Below are 17,737 nucleotides of genomic sequence, written 5' to 3' on the forward strand. Positions count from 1 at the left end.
TCCAGAGATCAGTTCCGAGGTTAACAGAGTTGCTGTAGTGAATCCGCCATAGTGGATGGGGATAATGTGGAATCATTTTAATTATTGGTGGACATATATTTTTCCCTACCAAAACACCGTGGCAGTTACATTTATTTAATGACTTAGTTTGAAAATATTTGTGATTTTTCCCCTCCTTGTCACTTGGCGCATGGACCGCGCTCTAGAGCCCTGGTGCCAATGCGCCACTCTAGGCAAAGGCGGGACTCGATGGTGAGCTGTGCCTTTGCTAGTAAACAGAAAGCAGCAGCAGCAGCGACTGGCGCGTCTTCCGTCCTCCTCCTCCTCTTCCTCTTCCTCACTACAGCTCTGCCGTCCTGAACCGACGAGATTGCCGCTGGACCCGACCTGACCTCGCTGCGGGTCTCTTTCGTATTTAATTCCTTGGTAAGTTTTTCTGCAACTAAACAAAAATGATTTGTTCCTTCACGCGGGGCGCGACTTTCCGGCGTTTGGAGCTGGTCGGTTCAGCCTGGTCATTCGCGTCCGGCGGTGGGCGGATGCCTTTGTGTGTGGAGGGAGGGACAGCACTTTGTTCGGGGGCGCGTCGGCATGTGCCAGTGAGACCAAGGCTGCGCCAGCCGCCTTTCCTGGGTGTTGCGGTCCGGCAGATCCACCGCACTGCGCGGGTTCAACTGCTTGACCGACTGTTTCTGTTCCCGGAACGATACGTGGGATTTAGCAGTAGAAATGGAGTGTTACCTGAAACCGTGGAATGTGCTCCTGCCAGACTCGACCTGCTGGTGCTCCTGCCAGACTCGACCTTCTCCGCGTGCAGACATCTCATCTCATCAGCTTGTCACACTCGTCATGTCTGACCCCTAATTTACCAGACTGCCTTTGGAATTATAGACTAGAAAAAAAGAAAGGTGCGCGATTGAAACGGACAGTGCTGCCAGTGACTTTGTGCCAGCATGCGATGGCACGCTTGTGTCTCTCTGCCCCTCAAGTTGCATCTTTACAGTGCCTTTCCACGTACGAAGTGTCGCTCTTTGTTTAGCACAAGCCAGTAAGCATTTCAGCGGACTGTTCACGGGAGACAGCAGGGGGCTTAGTGACCCCCACTAGCATAGCACGCTGGTAGAACGAACGTGCTGCCGGTTACTGCTGACCCTCACCGAACGTCTAACTTTCATACCATGGGGGGGGTTTGAGTTACGCAGCGTTTCTCAACCTTTAAGTATTTACGACTCGAGTTTTCATAACCGTTTTAATCGCGCCCCCCCCCCCCCCCTAACGTTTTTTTGAAAGGAGCCCAGTAATACCAATTAGTGATAATTAATGATAGAGGGTGGCGCAGTGGGTAGCGCTGCTGCCTCGCAGTCACGAGACCCGTCTGGGTTCGCTTCCCGGGTCCTCCCTGCGTGGACTTTGCATGTCCTCCTCGTGTCTGCCTGGGTTTCCTCCCAAAGTCCAAAGACATGCAGGTCTGGTGCATTGGCGAACGGCCCTAGTGTGTGTGTGTGTTTGTGTGTGCCCTGCGGTGGGTGGGCACCCTGCCCGGGATTGGTTCCTGCCTTGTGTCCTGTGTTGGCTGGGATTGGCTCCAGCAGACCCCCGTGACCCTGTGATCAGATTCAGCAGGTTGGAAAATGGATTGATGGATGTGTCATAGATGCATATTTTATTATACCTACTTAACTTTAATCGACATTTGTCTAACTCTAGATTTATTCTTCTAGTATCAGAATGTAGTTGAATTCAATTTGTTTTGGTTTCAGTAGATGGATTTTTCATATTTTCGATTCTTGTTTTCTTTTTTTCACATCTTTGTGCCCCCCCTAGGGGGGCCCACCCCACAGTTTGAGAACCACTGAGTTACGGGATGGAATCTACCGTCAGGGCATTCTGGGTGTGCGCTCAGGAGTCTTGTGACCCGAGGGGCCTTATTACCAACACACTGGGTCAAATGGTCAAGGTTTACCCCCCCCCCCCCCATTCATGATGAAATGATTGATTATCCACGTGCTACGATGACCAAGGGGGTGTCAGGGTCTTTGCCAAAATTAAGAAATACCACAGCAGATTGAATGACATGATGTCCGGGCACTGCCCTGTTAAAGGTATGATCCCCTCTCTGTTTAAGGAGCGAAGTCACCCAGGGGTCTGTGGGGGTCTTAATCCAGCCCTGGATAAGAAAGTCTGCGTATTAAAGGACCTTAAGGTTTTAAGGGTGGCACCACTTTCTGTAGCGTTGTTCTGTTCCCAGTCTCCGCGGTGTCTTTTTGAACATTCGACCATTACAGGAGTTCTGACAAGAGCGGACCATTCAGCCCAGCAAAGCTCAGCTCACCATTCCTGTCTGCTCTAAGAAGACGTGGCAGGAAAGGGGCAGCTTATACAGCACACTGGTCAGGGACAGGCCAGGTCTAACATTCACCTTCTGTCCCCTTGTATGTGTCCTTGTCATCATTGGGGAGGGAGGTGTCCATTCATATCAGTTTAAGGCTGATAGCATCACATGAGGTTGATTCCCAGTTTAAGAATACGAGGAGGAGCCTCGCTGCGCTGTTGGTAGGGGGACCTGCCAATCACCGAGAGGACCCGCCCTATAAGTCTGGAGGGTCTCCCACAGTTCCTGGCGTTGGAACCGCTGAGCTCTCGCTGATCGTCTTTCTCTGTGCTGCCGCTGTGTGTTTGTGGTGGGCTGCGTCTGCTTGGCGTTGTCTTCGTGCTCCGGCAGCTCCGTTTTTTGCCTTTTGTGCCACAGATCATTTGGAGAAAACAATCCTTTGAATTTTCTAAAGGTCCCACAGTCCAAAGACATGTGGGTTTAGTGCATTGGTGCTCTTAAAGTGTGTGCTTGGTGTGTGGGTGTGTGCCCTGCAGTGGGCTTGCGCCCTGCCTGGGGTTTGTTTCCTGCCTTGTGCCCTGTGTTGGCTGGGATTGGCTCCAGCAGACCCCCGTGACCCTGTAGTTAGGATATAGAGGGTTGGATAATGGATGGATAGATGCTGTGTTTGCCCTTCTGTCTAGCTGGGGGTCTGGCTGGCCACCCCCTCTAGTGGAACGGCTTGAGCCTTGGCTTGTCACACAGCTCTGATGTGATTAGGGGCCTGAGTTGCCTCCAAAGCTCTCATATTGTCATCTTTGTAGTTCGCCAACAAAAGGTTTCATTTTGCTTAACTTCTCATGACAACAAAGTCACAATTCATTTTGTGTAGGCAGCTTTAAAAAGACATGGGGCACAGAAGAGTCAGCACTTGGGTTGTTGACCACTGCATACCCCGAACACAGACAGACAAACAGACAGACAGACAGACACCAGAATGTCCAAAACACACTTCTTTATTCTCCTGTTCAGCACCACGATGCCTTCATCCACCAGCTCTCTTCTTTCTCTTCACACTGACCTCCTCACAAGCTCCGTCTCCTTCCTCCCAACTCCCTTATATACCGACCCGGAGCTCCAGGTGCTCCCCCTGACGACACTTCCTGGTGTGGTGGAGGTGCTGCCATCCAGGACCTCACAGCTGTCTGGGTGCCCCCTGGCAGTGGCCACGTCCTCTGTTAGAGATGAGTGTCCCACCTCCGGTCCAGCGGCCCCTAAGCAGACCCGGGCGGCTGCCCCCTCGTGGCCCAGGGGAGGTATTGTCCATCACGGGGACCATCCAGGCATCCCGGCTGGGTAGGGTCCCCATCCATCTGGGACACCACCTAACACTCCATTTTCTCCTCCTTCTCTGTTCCTTATTGTTTCCCTTTTTTGTCAGTTAGTTGAGCCCTGGAGGTCTTTGATTATCTGAGAGCTTCTCCTTCTCCTTTCCTGTTTTCTTCTGCTGACTTTAACCTGCCAGTCCCCGGCCCCGCTGCACGTTTGTACCTTTTCAATGTCTGCCACGTGTCTGATTGGCTTGAGGTCGGGACTGGCTGGGGCTTTCTAGCGGTAATCCCTAAAGTGCATTGTGGTACGCAGCCTGAGCTCAACACGACCGTAGCTTTGTTATGCGGACTTTTAAAAAATCACCCAAAATACCGAAGGGTTACAAACCTCACCCTGTGGTGCCACGAAGAGACCAATCAGAAAAGGTCCGGTTAGCTGAGAAAGTGGCACACCTGGCGATGCGGGTTCTGCTCCCACTTGTCTTTCAGGGAGCCTCTCGAACCCAACGCCGTCGGTAATGAACAACGAGGACACCAAACGAATCGAGGGGAAGGTGCAAAGTGCAAAGGGGGCTTTTATTAAAAACGAACAAAACAAAATAAGTGCAGTGCGTCCCGAAAGTATTCCCAGCGCCTCATCACTTTATCCACATTTTGTTATGTTACAGCCTATTCCAAAATGGATTCAATTAATTTTTTCCCTCAGAATTCTACACACAACACCCCATAATGATAACGTGAAAAAAGTTTACTTGAGATTTTTGCAAATTTATTCAAAATAAACAAACTAAGAAATCCCATGTCCATAAGTATTCACAGCCTTTGCTCAATACTTTGTCGATGCCCCTTTGGCAGCAATTCCAGCCTCAAGTCTTTTTGAATATGATGCCACAAGCTTGGCACACCTATTCTTGGCCAGTTTGGCCCATTCCTCTTGGCAGCACCTCTCAAGCTCCATCAGGTTGGATGGGAAGCGTCGGTGCACAGCCATTTTAAGATCTCTCCAGAGATGTTCAATCAGATTCAAGTCTGGGCTCTGGCTGGGCCACTCAAGGACATTCACAGAGTTGTCCTGAAGCCACTCCTTTGATATCTTGGCTGTGTGCTTAGGGTCGTTGTCCTGCTGAAAGATGAACCGTCGCCCCAGTCTGAGGTCAAGAGCGCTCTGGAGCAGGTTTTCATCCAGGATGTCTCTGTACATTGCTGCAGTCATCTTTCCCTTTATCCTGACTAGTCTCCCAGTTCCCCACAGCGTGATGCTGCCACCACCATGCTTCACTGTAGGGATGGTATTGGGCCTGGTGATGAGCGGTGCCTGGTTTCCTCCAAACGTGACGCCTGGCATTCACACCAAAGAGTTCAATCTTTGTCTCATCAGACCAGAGAATTTTCTTTCTCATGGTCTGAGAGTCCTTCAGGTGCCTTTTGGCAAACTCCAGGTGGGCTGCCATGTGCCTTTTACTAAGGAGTGGCTTCCGTCTGGCCACTCTACCATACAGGCCTGATTGGTGGATTGCTGCAGAGATGGTTGTCCATCTGGAAGGTTCTCCTCTCTCCACAGAGGACCTCTAGAGCTCTGACAGAGTGACCATCGGGTTCTTGGTCACCTCCCTGACTAAGGCCTTCTCCCCCGATCGCTCAGTTTAGATGGCCGGCCAGCTCTAGGAAGAGTCCTGGTGGTTTCAAACTTCTTCCACTTATGGATGATGGAGGCCACTGTGCTCATTGGGACCGTCAAAGCAGCAGAAATGTTTCTGTAACCTTCCCCAGATTTGTGCCTCAAGACAATCCTGTCTCGGAGGTCTACAGGCAATTCATTTGACTTCATGTTTGGTTTGTGCTCTGACATGAACTGTCAACTGTGGGACCTTCTATAGACAGGTGTGTGCCTTTCCAAATCAGGTCCAGTCAACTGAATTTACCACAGGTGGACTCCAATGAAGCTGCAGAAACATCTCAAGGATGATCAGGGGAAACAGGAGGCACCTGAGCTCAATTTGGAGCTTCATGACAAAGGCTGTGAATACTTATGGACATGGGATTTCTCAGTTTTTGTATTTTTAATAAATTTGTAAAAATCTCAAGTAACCGTTTTTCACGTTGTCATTATGGGGTGTTGTGTGTAGAATTCTGAGGAAAAAAATGAATTGAATCCATTTTGGAATAAGGCTGTAAGATAACAAAATGTGGAAAAAGTGATGAAGCGCTGGGAATACTTTCCAGATGCACTGTAGATAGATAGATAGATAGTGCCGTGCAATCAAAAGTCAATAAATACATCTCTCTATTATAATAAAAACATCCTGGGATGAGACGAGACGTGACTTCTCAGAGAAACTTTCATGTCTCATGAGACGAGTCTTTGTGCTAAGAGATGTAACCACAGAAATAAAAGACAAAGAGCAGAAGACAAAGTAGAACGTTGTAAAGAATTCAGAAACGTTGGCACGGGACATGTGAGAGCAGATTAGAGATAATAGAAGGACGAACATTCAAAAGGCTCAAGAAAATGATCGGAAAAATCTCATTAGCGCTGACAAATGGAAATGATCACTCAGTGAAATAACAGAACAGCGAGAAGAGAGTGAATAAAGTTTAAGTCGGAGACTTGTAGATCATCTAACTCGGGTTGCCATCGGGGGAAAGTCGTGTTTCTGTCCAGTGAAGAGGCGTATCAGCGAGAAGTCAAAGATTTGTCGTGAAAGTGAAATCCCGCGAGACGAGACTTTATGCAAAGAGATTTGGAAAGTCCCGCCCACATCTAGAACATTTACAGCCGCGCACGCAGCTCAGTCGTTTCTCATTTGTGTCAATGCTATTGGCAGACACAGTTTGCGTAGAGACAAAGAAACTAAATGAACTCGCGGCACTGATACGTCACATTGTCACGATGTAAGTCCGAACACGGAATGAAAATTCAATGCGATAGACGAAAGGGTAAAAGCGAAAAGAGCTGGAATATCTGGACATCGGTGATCTGATAGAAGTATGGAGATCTTGTAAGGCGATCAAGTTTAAGTCGCAGTCGTCCAATTAGTGTTGCTTCCCAATAAAGAGGCCTCTCCGCGACAGAGACGTGAAGTTGCTGAAGTGTAGCGCAGGCAGGGCAGGGCAGGGCAGGGCGGGGGGGGGGGGGGGGGGGTATGGTGAAGCCCCCTAGTAATCCATTAAACACAAGGGGTCCAAAGTGGAGGTTGAAAACAGGGGCAGGAAGCAGTCCTTTAAAATCCAAACCCGCTGCCTTCTTCAGCTGGCGGCTCCCACCTGGACCCCGCACCAGGGGAGTCGGCCCACCTTGTAGTCTGGTAGCCTTTTGGACCCTGACTCCATAGGGCTCTGCCAGGCCGAGACTCGGGTTCCCCAACGACTAGGGGGGCTCACACAGGGGCTTTCACCTTCTACCCACCTTCCGGTCACTTGTGTTCCTGCTGTGTGTGTGTGTGTGTGAGACCACCTGTTTGTGCCCCCGAGTGTCGGCCAGGCGCTCCACTAAGGACCTGTCGTTAATGCGGTGGGCCTGCTCTCTCTCACACTCTTGGGCTCCTTCGCCTCCTGCCTTCTCCCCTGACCTCCGTTCTTTTCTTCCCCTCCACACTCGCGCTTCTCCTTTTTGTATTGGGGACGTGGCACAGGTGTGGCGATTAGCATCGATCAGAGACGGGGCGATCCCTCACCTGTGCACTTGAGTGTGAAAACGCCCGGGCACCGCTCCAGCCACACTAGCACACCGCCGATTATTTCTTTAAAGGCTGCCCTTTTCTTCTATACCACTAAGAGCTGAGGTAACGCCAAACTGGGGTGAACACTGGGAGGCCGGTGCCTGACTGGCATCATGTCCTTGTGATATCAAGTAGAGCACCAAAGACTGAAGGGTTCAGTAAAGCGAGAGCCGTCCGCTGCCCTGGCTATGAAGTGCCTGAGTGGAAACAGCAACCCTTCAGGTTTAGAACTGAATCAGACAAGACGCAGTAACGCAGGCGTGGCACACGGACGACACACGTGGGGGGCACAGCTTGAACTGCACATCTGGTAACAGCACTGACCACTGATTTGCTGCAAACTTGTCGTGCGTTTGCACCGGGGCTGTGGGGAGGACATGCCAGCCTGTTTGAGAGTAAGGCTTTCGTCTTCCAACATGACATCACGTGCCGCGGGTGATGCCCACCCCTCTCGTGTCTTTTTTTATCCTATTGTTCTGCTTTCTTTGTGTGTTTTAGATACACTGAGCTGTCCCGGTTGAACTCGAGCACACACACCACCAGGTAAACCGAGAACACTGCAGGGCCAATGGAGATGCCACCATGAGCCAGATGTGGGCTGGTGACACCTGGCACAAAGACATTTTCACCAACTGCAGAAGGCCTTTGAGAATTGGCATCAACTTGTGAAGACTTTAAATAACTGAGGGAAGGAAGCTCATCCCTTCTGTTAAACAGTATCTGGTGGCGCTGTGCCCCCCCTGGCCCTTAATACAGGACCCCCCTTCTAACGACTGGCCCGTGATTTTTTTTTCTTTTCCTAGGCAGGAAGAAGACCCCAAAGAAAGTGCGGAATATTCTACTGGTGAATGCAACGCCACGGCGGGGGCGGGCAGGGTGCAGCACGGGGACATGCCGCTGTTCTTCAGAAAGAAGAAGCCAAGTGAGGATGCAAAGAAGAGGCTGGAGTATCAGCTGTGCCTGGTGGGTCACGCGCGTGGGCGGGCGGGCGGGCAGTGGAGTTCGCTCCTCTGCCATCCTACCACTCCTTGTGATGTCTTTGGCATTGTGTTTTCCACGAGTGGCACATTGTCATCTCAAACTCGGTTTGTCTGCAGGCCAGGGAGGCGGGTGCCGATGACATTTTGGACATTTCTGCTTGTGAGCTCTCAGAGGTAAGTGGCTGATGGTTTTCTTGCAAGGCGACCCGTTGGGTGCTAAGTGACCAGCTGTGGCTCCGTTTTGTGCCCTACAGATTCCCGCCAGCGTCTTCTCCACTTGTAAGGTGTTACAGAAGAAGGTGAGCTGCTGTGGAGGGTGGCATTGGCGCTGGGTATGCGGAGTGGCCATGTCGGCGGGCCTCCACTCAGCTGTGTCACCAACTCTTCCCACAGGTCTTCATCGTTCATGACAATCAGCTGAGAAGCTTAGTGCCGCGGAACTGCAGCATTACAGATCTGTCAACGCTGAAGGTGGGCAGCAGGCTCTTGCCCATCTGGGCCGCACTCCTGCCGGTGATGTGCAGTAGCCTCCTTGTCATCGACTCCTCTGTCCATCACCCGTGTCTTTCTCCTTTCCCTGCAGGTCCTGGACATTCACGGAAACAGCCTGACGTCGCTGCCAGATGACATTGGACAGCTGCGCTCTCTGCAGGTTGGTTTCTGCCCGTCGGTTCCTTCAGGGTCCTCGCTTTTCTTCTGCCCTCCCGTTGAGCAGCTTGCCGTGTCCTTTGCCCTGGCAGATCCTGAACCTTGAGAAGAATCGGCTGCAGCACCTCCCGGAGTCCATTGGGGAGCTCGGCCAACTGCAGACTCTTAATGTCCGAGGTGAGGGTCCCCCGGGGACTGTGAGCTGGTGTGCGTTCTGCAGCAGCAGCGTGACCTTCACCTCCTCACTCTTACAGGGAACTGCCTGTCCCAGCTGAGACCTGCTGTGGGGCGTCTGGGCAGCCTGCGGAGTCTGGACGTCAGTGAAAATGGAGTGAGGGAGCTGCCCGTGGAGTTAGGCCACATCCGGACCCTGGAGGTGAGAGGTGCCTCCCCGTGGATGGGCTGGCTGGCTGGCAGGAGTGCCAGCTGATTGACGCTTGGTTTTCCTTTGCAGACTTTGACTTTGGACGCGACTCTCATGGCCTTCCCTCCGGCTGGCGTCTGCTCTGGTGGCACTGAGTGCATTCAGCGGTTCTTGTGCGCAGGTGAGAGCAGGTGGTGGTGGTGGAGGAGGATTGACGTGAGGTGGTCAGTGGGACAAAGGACTGATGTGGCATCTGTTCCAGAGCTGGGCACCGAGTACTGCCCCCCTTCCCAGTACCTGCTGCCTGTGTTGGAGAACGAGGAGGTGGACCCTAAGGAGGACATTGACAGACAGATCAGACAAGTTCAGGACCAGGTGGATGCTGGTTGGCAGGTAGCATTCACTGTGGTGGCTTTTTGACCAAAAGGCATTCTAGAGTGACCTCTGACCCCCCACCCTCCCCTTCCATTTTCCCTGTAGAACAAGTTCCAGGCCTATGAGAAGAAGAAGGTAGGAGTGCAGTCGGTCCACCTCTCCTACCCCGTCCCCTTTTCCTTTGTGCTTCCCAGATGTGCTTTGTCCACAGGAGCAGAAGACGCAGGAGAAGCTGGAATTTGAGCGGCGGCTGGGGGAAGAGCAGAGGGAGCAGGCCCAACTTATTCTGCTGAGCAGCTCGCATAAAGAAGACGTGCTGGAGTCCATCAAGCAGGTAGGGGTGACGGCGTCCTCGGAATGGGGCCACATCACGTGTTTACGAATACGAGGAGGAAGGAGCCGCACTGCACCCTTCTAGTCCCTTGGACGCGGTAAAAGCAAGAGGCGGGGGGACCTGCCAATCACAGAGAGGTCCCGCCCTACAAGTCTGGAGGGTCTCCCACAGTTCCTGGCGTTGGAATCGCCGAGCGCTCGTGTCTTTCGCTGTGCGTTCCGACCTCGTCATTGGATTCTGTCTGCTTGGCGTGGTCTTTGTGTTCAGGCAGCTCAGAACATTTTGAGAGAACAGTCCGTTGAGTTTTCTGAAGATGCTCTCTTGTTGGCCGTGTCCACCATCTTGGCTCTGCTGCCTCTGTGGTAATCGAGCTTCGCCCTCTTGGAGCCACGCATCGATGGGATTAGAGGTGGAAGTGCTATGGCAGTGCTGGCGCTGTGCATTGACGTGTCTGCCGTTTACAGTTTGCTCGTAGGAGGAGTCGAGAATGTCGGGTGCAGCGACGGGTCCATAGAGCGGTGTTCATGGTGGCCAAGTGGCATGTGCCCTAGTGGCATGTGCCCTGTCAGGAGTTACTAGATTAAGACAAAGGATGATCCATGTCTCCTGCTTGAGTCGTTAACCAGAGACGAACAAATCCCAAGATGCCAACACGACAAAGTTCAAGTAACATGGCAGAAGAAGCAGAAGGTCAACCAACACCACCAGTAAAAAGACTTTCCTTACACGAGCGCCTTTGTGTAGGACGTCACATTTAAAAACCTTGAACTTCAGTTTGAGCCTGCAGTGCCAATGCAGCGTCCGACTGTTGAATGTTGTTGTGAGCAGCAGCAGGACGTAAGCCGCCAGCCTGCCACCTCGTGGTCCTCTTCTAGGATACCAACTGGCAGCAGGCCGCCATCCACTCGATATATAAAGTGGCATCATGGTGGCCCAGCAGACCGCCACCCGTATTCCCAATTCGTCTGCCCCGCCCGCCGTCATTCGCTGACCTGCCCATTTTCTTGAGTTGCTTGGCATGTTCTTTGTGGGTCAGGGCACCATATTGGCTCAGAGGTCTGTTTTCACATTTAAGAGTTCTGCCAGTCGGTGCCATAAGTCTGCACTCGTTCAGTGTACTTAACAACAGCATGACGGGGGGGACTACTCTTTAATAGGTGCTGCGTATCTCGTCACCTGCTCGGGCACAGCCTCCTCCCATGATGCCCAGGGGTCCCCAACACCCCAGTGGCTGCAGGTTTTCATTCTCAGCCTTCTCTTAGTTGCTGACCAGTTTGTGCTGCTAATTCCCTTCGTTTTCAGTGAATGTTCCTCCGAGTGGCTTCATGTCTTTCCAAACAGAAATGAGATGTGAAGTGAGGGGGCCAACAGAAGACCACCTAAGTCAGGGCCTCCGACTCCAACCAGCTGCTCAATGAGGCGCCGAGTCTCGCTGTTCGTTATTCTCGTTCTTTAATCCCGTGGCTCTCATTGTGCCACAGCAGACGTGTCCGACGTTCTCGATTTCCTCTTTTCTAAGTGGGGTCCCGAGCGGATCGACATTCCTGAGACCCCCCACCTTTCTTTATGTTCAGATATCGTGTGACGGTCACAGTGTGCTGCTCCGGTTTTGTATCTCGTTGTTGTTGTTTGAAGAAACAATGAAGGGGTTTGAGTCTTCGGGAGCAAATCAATGAAAACGAAGTCAAAAGACGGGAATTAGCAGCACAGTCGTTAAGAAAAGGGGGGGGGAATGAAAACCTGCAGCCACTGAGGCCCCCCAGGACCGGAGTTGGGGACCCCTGACCTACACAGTAAGCCCCTAAGCGCCTGGCATCTGTTCACATCTGCATCCTTAAGGCACGCCTGGGACTGCCTGGCCATGTGGAGGCGCTGCACACATCGGGCATCGCTCGTAAAATGGATCTGAATGACGGTGCCCACCTACACAGGCCGACTGCGGTGTTGACAGTTCGGCGGAGTAAACGATGACAACGAATGCCATCATGGAGTCTCTTATTGTGTGTGTGTTAAAATGTTTTGGGCCTGGAAAACTGAAGTCCACCCTACTGGTTCATCACCATAATTGGCAACACCCTGAAACTGCCATCCGCCATGCCATTTGCCTAGAAGCCTGCCCCCTTTTTGTTTGTACCCCACTTGGTGAATCGGGGGTGCATTGCCTGTGCCATCACACACCGGGTTGTTGGGCTCATCCTTGACCCGGAGCACCTACTGTAGTGACTTGATTCAGTCAGGCAGTGCCAGGTGTCGCCCCTTCCTGTTCATGCCCGCTGCCAGTTTGCTCACGATTACCTCAGACAGGCCGGTGACTCCATTGGAGAATTTATTGAGACGCTGCTCACCGGGGGGGCAGCTGTCCTGCAGAACACAAACTCGTCACGGCCCACCAGACAGAGGCTGGAAATCCGCTGCGTCTAGTAAGAGGTCCAGTCGGAGGGGGGCACTCTGGCAAGCTACCCGTGGTGGCACTTGGCAGAATCTTTAATAAATGAATTTTCTTTCCTTTTGCTGACCGTTAGGAACAGCAGCGGCTGGAGAATGGAGTGTCGCAACAGCAGAGGGCGCTGCAGGTGGAGCGGCAGAGGTTACTGGAGCAGCTCAGACTGGCAGAGGATGGCATCGGTGAGAGAATTGAGCTGCTGCTGCTGGAGGGTCAGAGGTGAGGCGTTGGCTTGTGTGGGTATGTCAGCGAGGCAAACTACTGAGTGCTGCCATCTGAGTCTCGTGTGCTAATCGCTTGGTGTGTTTGTTAGCAGGCAGAGAGAAGAGTCGCCGCTCTTTCAAGACTTGGAAAATGAGAGGTGAGTGTGTGCCAGGGCACCCTGATGCCACCAGCCCCCACTCATGGCCCTACTGTAGAGATCAAACAGGTTTGTCTTAGTTTGTGACGTGATGGCATTAATTGGCACTGTCTGCCCACCTCACATGCCACACTGTAAGGTGGTCTGAACGGAGCCAAAGCTGGTCAGTGGGCGTCAGCTGGTGATTGTATCACATGGTACCAGACTGGAACTGGCAGTCCAGATGACACACACAGTCCTACAAGACCATGCAGTGTCTGTTTTCTAGATGCAGCACCTTTGCCTCTGTCCTGGGCATACTCGCGGGCATGCCATTTATTTCTTTGGGCACTTGCTCTTTTATGTTGGGCCACCTGTTTAAAATGATCCCCGAGTGGGCACCATGTGCCTTCCTCTGTCACCATGACTGCCTCCACCATAGGCAGCTGCTTTTAACATGATTGCCAGACATGAGCAAGGCTGGCATCACCCACGCATGTGCCGGCACCTTGCACTTTCCTTTGCTGGTCATCATTTCTGGCTGCAGACCCTGGTGATGCTAAGCTCAGTTGAAGTCGGAGTTCAGCCTGTGATGTACAGTACAGTTGGTTATGTAGAGCACATTGGTGTGCCAGGAGGCCAGTGCCATGCTTGTTCATGTGCCAGGGACGGTGACCAGCTTTTCCGTGTGCTGTAATCCTCCTCTGCAGGTTGCGACTCGAGAGGTTGATGGCAATCACGCAGGAGGAGGCCGAGTCACTGCGCAGAAAGGAGGTGGCAGGTGAGTCTTTGAGGCCTTTGTCAGGGGAAGCGGGCATTTTGCACTCTAGTGCCAAGCTATAAAGGCCATCCGTCTACCCTCGTTGCAGCGGCCATGCAGCAGATGCTGTCTGAAAGCTATTCCATCCAACTCATCCAGGAGGCGTGTGAGTCCCGTCGGCAGAGGCTCGTCTCCGAGACTTACTCCAGGTGACTGAGATGGGCGAGGGCAGCGTGCCAGGTGGCATGGAGGCTTGTGTGGTGGTACATTTCTAACTGTTGTTTTCCAGCATGGAGCAGTTGGACAAGAATTTTGAGCGCGTTCTGTCCCTGCAGCACCTCGATCAAAGCCGAGCCATCAGTCGCATCCTGCAGGAGGTACGCTGCTGTCACCTGGTGTGCCCTGAAATCTCTCGCCAGTGTTAGCCTGCCAGTTTGGTGTCACCTGGTGGCTGGGACCCTCTGTGACAGACGGCAGAGTCTGAGGCCTGCACAGTTCTAGGAGGTCTTGTGCTGAGCCGGGCAGGTCACCCTGTTTTGTTGTAGCCCTCCATGCTCAGTGCCACCCGAGTAACCCGTCTGCTCTTTTCACAGGCTGAAATGCAGAAGGTGGCATTTGAAGCGTTGCAGCTTCAGCGAGACGGGACACACAGATACATCAGGCGGCAGGTACGAGGCGAATCGAGGTGGACATGGCACGGTGGCACTTAACAAAAGGGGACCAGGACCCTGACTCCATGCTTTATTGTATCCTGTAACATGAATTTCCCAGCCATCACTCATCCACCATCTCTCATTCAAAGCACCAACAGGTGGCACTTCATTGGCACCAGCACTTTTTATTTTATTCACTAATGGCACTCTGTGCAGCCGGCCATTCCACTCATCTGTGCTTTGTAGTCTGGGCTCCAGTGTGGGTAGGCAAAGGTGTGGGGCACAAACACTGGCATAGCACAGCACCAAAGATGTCTTGGCATGTCAGTACACGAAGATGGGGGCGCATGGCACTCTAATCCGCCACTCTTGAGCCCCATGTGTGACCCCATTTGCCTAACATCTCTGCATAAAGCATATATGACATGTCACCAGGGACCCCTGCATTCTGTCATGTGCCCCCACTGGAGCGCCAGGATGGCCCTGCCCACCATTAAGTGTCCACAGCTCCATCTGTAAAACAGACGCGTGCCAGGAGCCAGCAGGTCTCAAAAATAGTGAGCTGTGGTAGTCGTGGAGCCACACTAGCATACGTGGGTGACCAGAGTAGCCACATCTTGGACTGGCACACAAGAGTACTTCACCTCTTTCCATTTATACCAGGATGGGCTGACCCCAGGGGTGTGTCCATTACCCTCGGAGCACCAGCCGTATGTGATGGGCATTTGGGTAGCTACCCAGAGGGGCATTCAGTGAAGGGTGCCATACGAAGGTAAACTGAATTGGCGTAGTCCAGTTCAGTGGGGTGAGGCCTTGAGTCAGTCCTTGCAGGGTCAGTTACAAAGCAGGCGGCAACCTGATCGGGGTGCCAGCCCATTGCATGGCACACTCACCCTCTCATTGAGGCAGTTTAAAGCCACCCATCATGCCAACAACATGTGCAAGCCAGGAGACATCTGAGGAGCTGGCACTCGAGTTCAGGAGCTGTGAGCAGCAGCACTACCCGCTGTGCCACCTACGGTGGAATGGAGAATACCATGAAATGCATAAAAACACAAACTACTGTGCCACTCAAAAGCCACCAGCCATTAAGAGAGACTGGAACTCGAATTAGTGCTGATGTCGTGCCACCCGTGTGCTAAGTCTCCGTGTCACCTGAGGCAGCCTCACGTGTGCCACACAGTCAACTGAGATCTACACGTAATGAGTGCCATCCATTCTCTCGACAGTGCCCCAAAATAAGCCGCCACCGGAGACCCATGCACTTGGTGGCACAGATGTAATGGGACTCTAGAGAGCCACACCTGCAGAACAGGCAGCCAAATGTGTTCCTGACACGCGCTAGAGACCCCCATTTGGCAGCTCCGAGGGCCTCACAGATGACAGGCTGCAGCGAGTGCCATGCTCGTGATGTGCGCCCGCGCTCTCCGCGCCGCCCCTTCCAGCCGTTCATGGCCTGTGTTTTCATGTTTTTAGATTAGACTAATTGAGTCGGAATTAATGCAGCTGACAAGGCTGGAGGTAAAGAGACGTGAGCTGGACGCGGAGACCCTGCAGGTACGTGTTGAGGGGACAGCCTGGCCAGCCGGGGGGCAGCGGGGTGCCCTCGCCATTTTGTGGCATCACTTTGTCTTTTCTTTGTTTGGCTGCTTCAGCTCCTCATTTTCACCCATCACTTGGCCTCTGCCGGGGGGACCCCGCCTGCCCCCCGCAGATTGTCATTTGCCTCATTTGCTCCATGCTGAGTAGAGGAGAGTGCAGCAGACTGGTACACTTGGCACAGCAAGTGACCGGGCTGTGTGTCTGACCCGCAGGAAGTCCTGTCGGAGCAGCGGCGCGCTCTGAGTGACCTGTTGCAGCAGCTGCTGAAACAGAAAGACCAGCGCGAGGCGGAGCTGCGGGACATCCTGGTAAGGCCCCCCCGTCCCGCTGCCGTGGCTTTGGGGCTGTGCCCTGCTGGCGGGCCTAACGCTGCCCGTCTATCTGTCCGTCCAGGTGGAGATGCAGCTGAAGAGCGAAGCTGCCCAGGAGAACTACTGGCTGATTCAGTACCAGAGGCTGCTGGACTCCAAGCCGCTGTCCCTGCAGGTCCAGGTAACTGCAGCCCGCCGGAGGCTGCGGGGTGGTGGGCACAATCCTGAGGCTAAACTGGCACTCTTGTCTCTGCAGGAAGCCGGCCTTCCCCAGGAGTTGGTCAACTTGCTCCGCCAACTTTCTGCTCATCAGTATTTGCCCATTCTGGCCCACCACAGAGTGACGCAGGAGACCCTGCGTGGCATGACGCCAGCTGACCTCCTCAAGGTGCGTGGCATTCCTTTGGCTGGCACTTGTGTACCCCCGGTCACCATTATTCATGCTTTTTCTTTTTGCTTTCCCTTATTAGCTGGGTATCGTCGAGGTGGGAGTCCAGCACTCCCTGCTGGCATGGGCCCGTGCCCTTCCATCATCTCCGCTTGCAGGTATGTGTGTGCGTATACTGGAGCTGGGGGTGGGGTATACCCAGAGTTGGGGGGCATCAATTTTTGCCCATCTGTCTCTCTGTCAGAGTGCGTCAAGCCTGAAGAAGTCCCCACTCCAGTGCCCAGTGCCCCACCGCTCCCACTGATGCCTCCCAGTGCCCAGGAGCCACGGCACACAGAAGCCGAACACATGGAGTGTGTGGTGTGCATGGAGAACGAGGTACGGTGGCCCTGTGCCCGCAGATGGCATTGCGCCAGTCAGCGGGCCTCTTGACCTCTCATGCCCACTGTCTCTTTTTCAGTCTCAGGTCGTCTTCCTCCCGTGTGGACACATCTGCTGCTGCCTGGTGTGCAGTGAGGTGCTGCGAAGCTGCCCGCTGTGCCGTAGTGACATCGCCCAGCACATCCGCATCTACCGCCTGTAGCAGGGGCGCCCGTCCTGCCCCCTCCGTCTGATCACGCACTGCACTTTATATGGTCTGGACTGGACTGGACTGGGGCACCCACCCCCCCGCCTTAAAACTGGACGCTCAGGTCTAATGGTGTCTGGGGGGCACCGAGTCCGTGTCTGCATGAACGGGGGCGATGGGGGCCAGCATGTGTGTGCCAGCGCCCGGACACGAGTCCTCGAGCGGACAAATAAAAGCTGCTTTGCTGCTGAACCTCACGCTGGGCCTTCTGCTTGCCAGTCAGAGTGGGCACCAGTGCCAAGGGGGAGGGCTGCCCATGCCTGGAATTTACTTTTATGGCCTGCTTGGGGCCTTCACTTCTCTCTCTCTTTTTATTTGTAGAAGGGCAAGCTGCGGGTCACTTTGTCACCTGTCCCTTCCTTACAGAGCTGGCACTGCTTTGGTTTTCAGGGCACGGACTTAACACTTGGCAGACATTCACTGTAAGTGCCCCTCGGCCCTGGGGCTCCCCGGACGGGCAGCGACAGCTCCGGTGCTAAAATGGCGGCACATGGGGCGGAGCAACGGGGTGTCACTCAGCAGGCCGCCTTCTCTAGGGGACAGCAGTTCC

General features: G+C 53.4%; 1 protein-coding gene across 3 annotated transcripts; it reads left to right on the forward strand.

Annotated features, from left to right (window-relative positions):
* Positions 1-277: 277 nt before the first annotated feature.
* lrsam1 (leucine rich repeat and sterile alpha motif containing 1) lies at positions 278-17,384 on the forward strand. Of its 3 annotated transcripts, XM_051931845.1 has the most exons (26): positions 280-426; positions 7,860-7,904; positions 8,165-8,324; positions 8,459-8,515; positions 8,596-8,640; positions 8,735-8,812; positions 8,925-8,993; positions 9,082-9,166; positions 9,244-9,365; positions 9,444-9,534; positions 9,616-9,746; positions 9,834-9,863; positions 9,940-10,062; positions 12,585-12,724; positions 12,822-12,866; positions 13,556-13,626; positions 13,715-13,814; positions 13,895-13,982; positions 14,199-14,273; positions 15,735-15,815; positions 16,073-16,168; positions 16,254-16,352; positions 16,428-16,559; positions 16,642-16,717; positions 16,804-16,937; positions 17,020-17,384. In XM_051931845.1, exons 3-26 carry the CDS (start codon positions 8,253-8,255, stop codon positions 17,140-17,142), a joined length of 2,163 nt encoding a protein of 720 aa, XP_051787805.1. In that variant the 5' UTR covers positions 280-426; positions 7,860-7,904; positions 8,165-8,252; the 3' UTR covers positions 17,143-17,384. The 3 variants fall into 3 exon arrangements, with proteins under 3 accessions (XP_051787806.1, XP_051787805.1, XP_028664656.1); XM_028808823.2 differs by having other exon boundaries at positions 7,860-8,324; XM_051931846.1 differs by lacking the exon at positions 15,735-15,815 and having other exon boundaries at positions 278-426; positions 7,860-8,324.
* Positions 17,385-17,737: the final 353 nt, after the last annotated feature.

This window comes from Erpetoichthys calabaricus, chromosome 9 (assembly GCF_900747795.2).
Source record: "Erpetoichthys calabaricus chromosome 9, fErpCal1.3, whole genome shotgun sequence".
Lineage (NCBI taxonomy): Eukaryota > Metazoa > Chordata > Cladistia > Polypteriformes > Polypteridae > Erpetoichthys > Erpetoichthys calabaricus.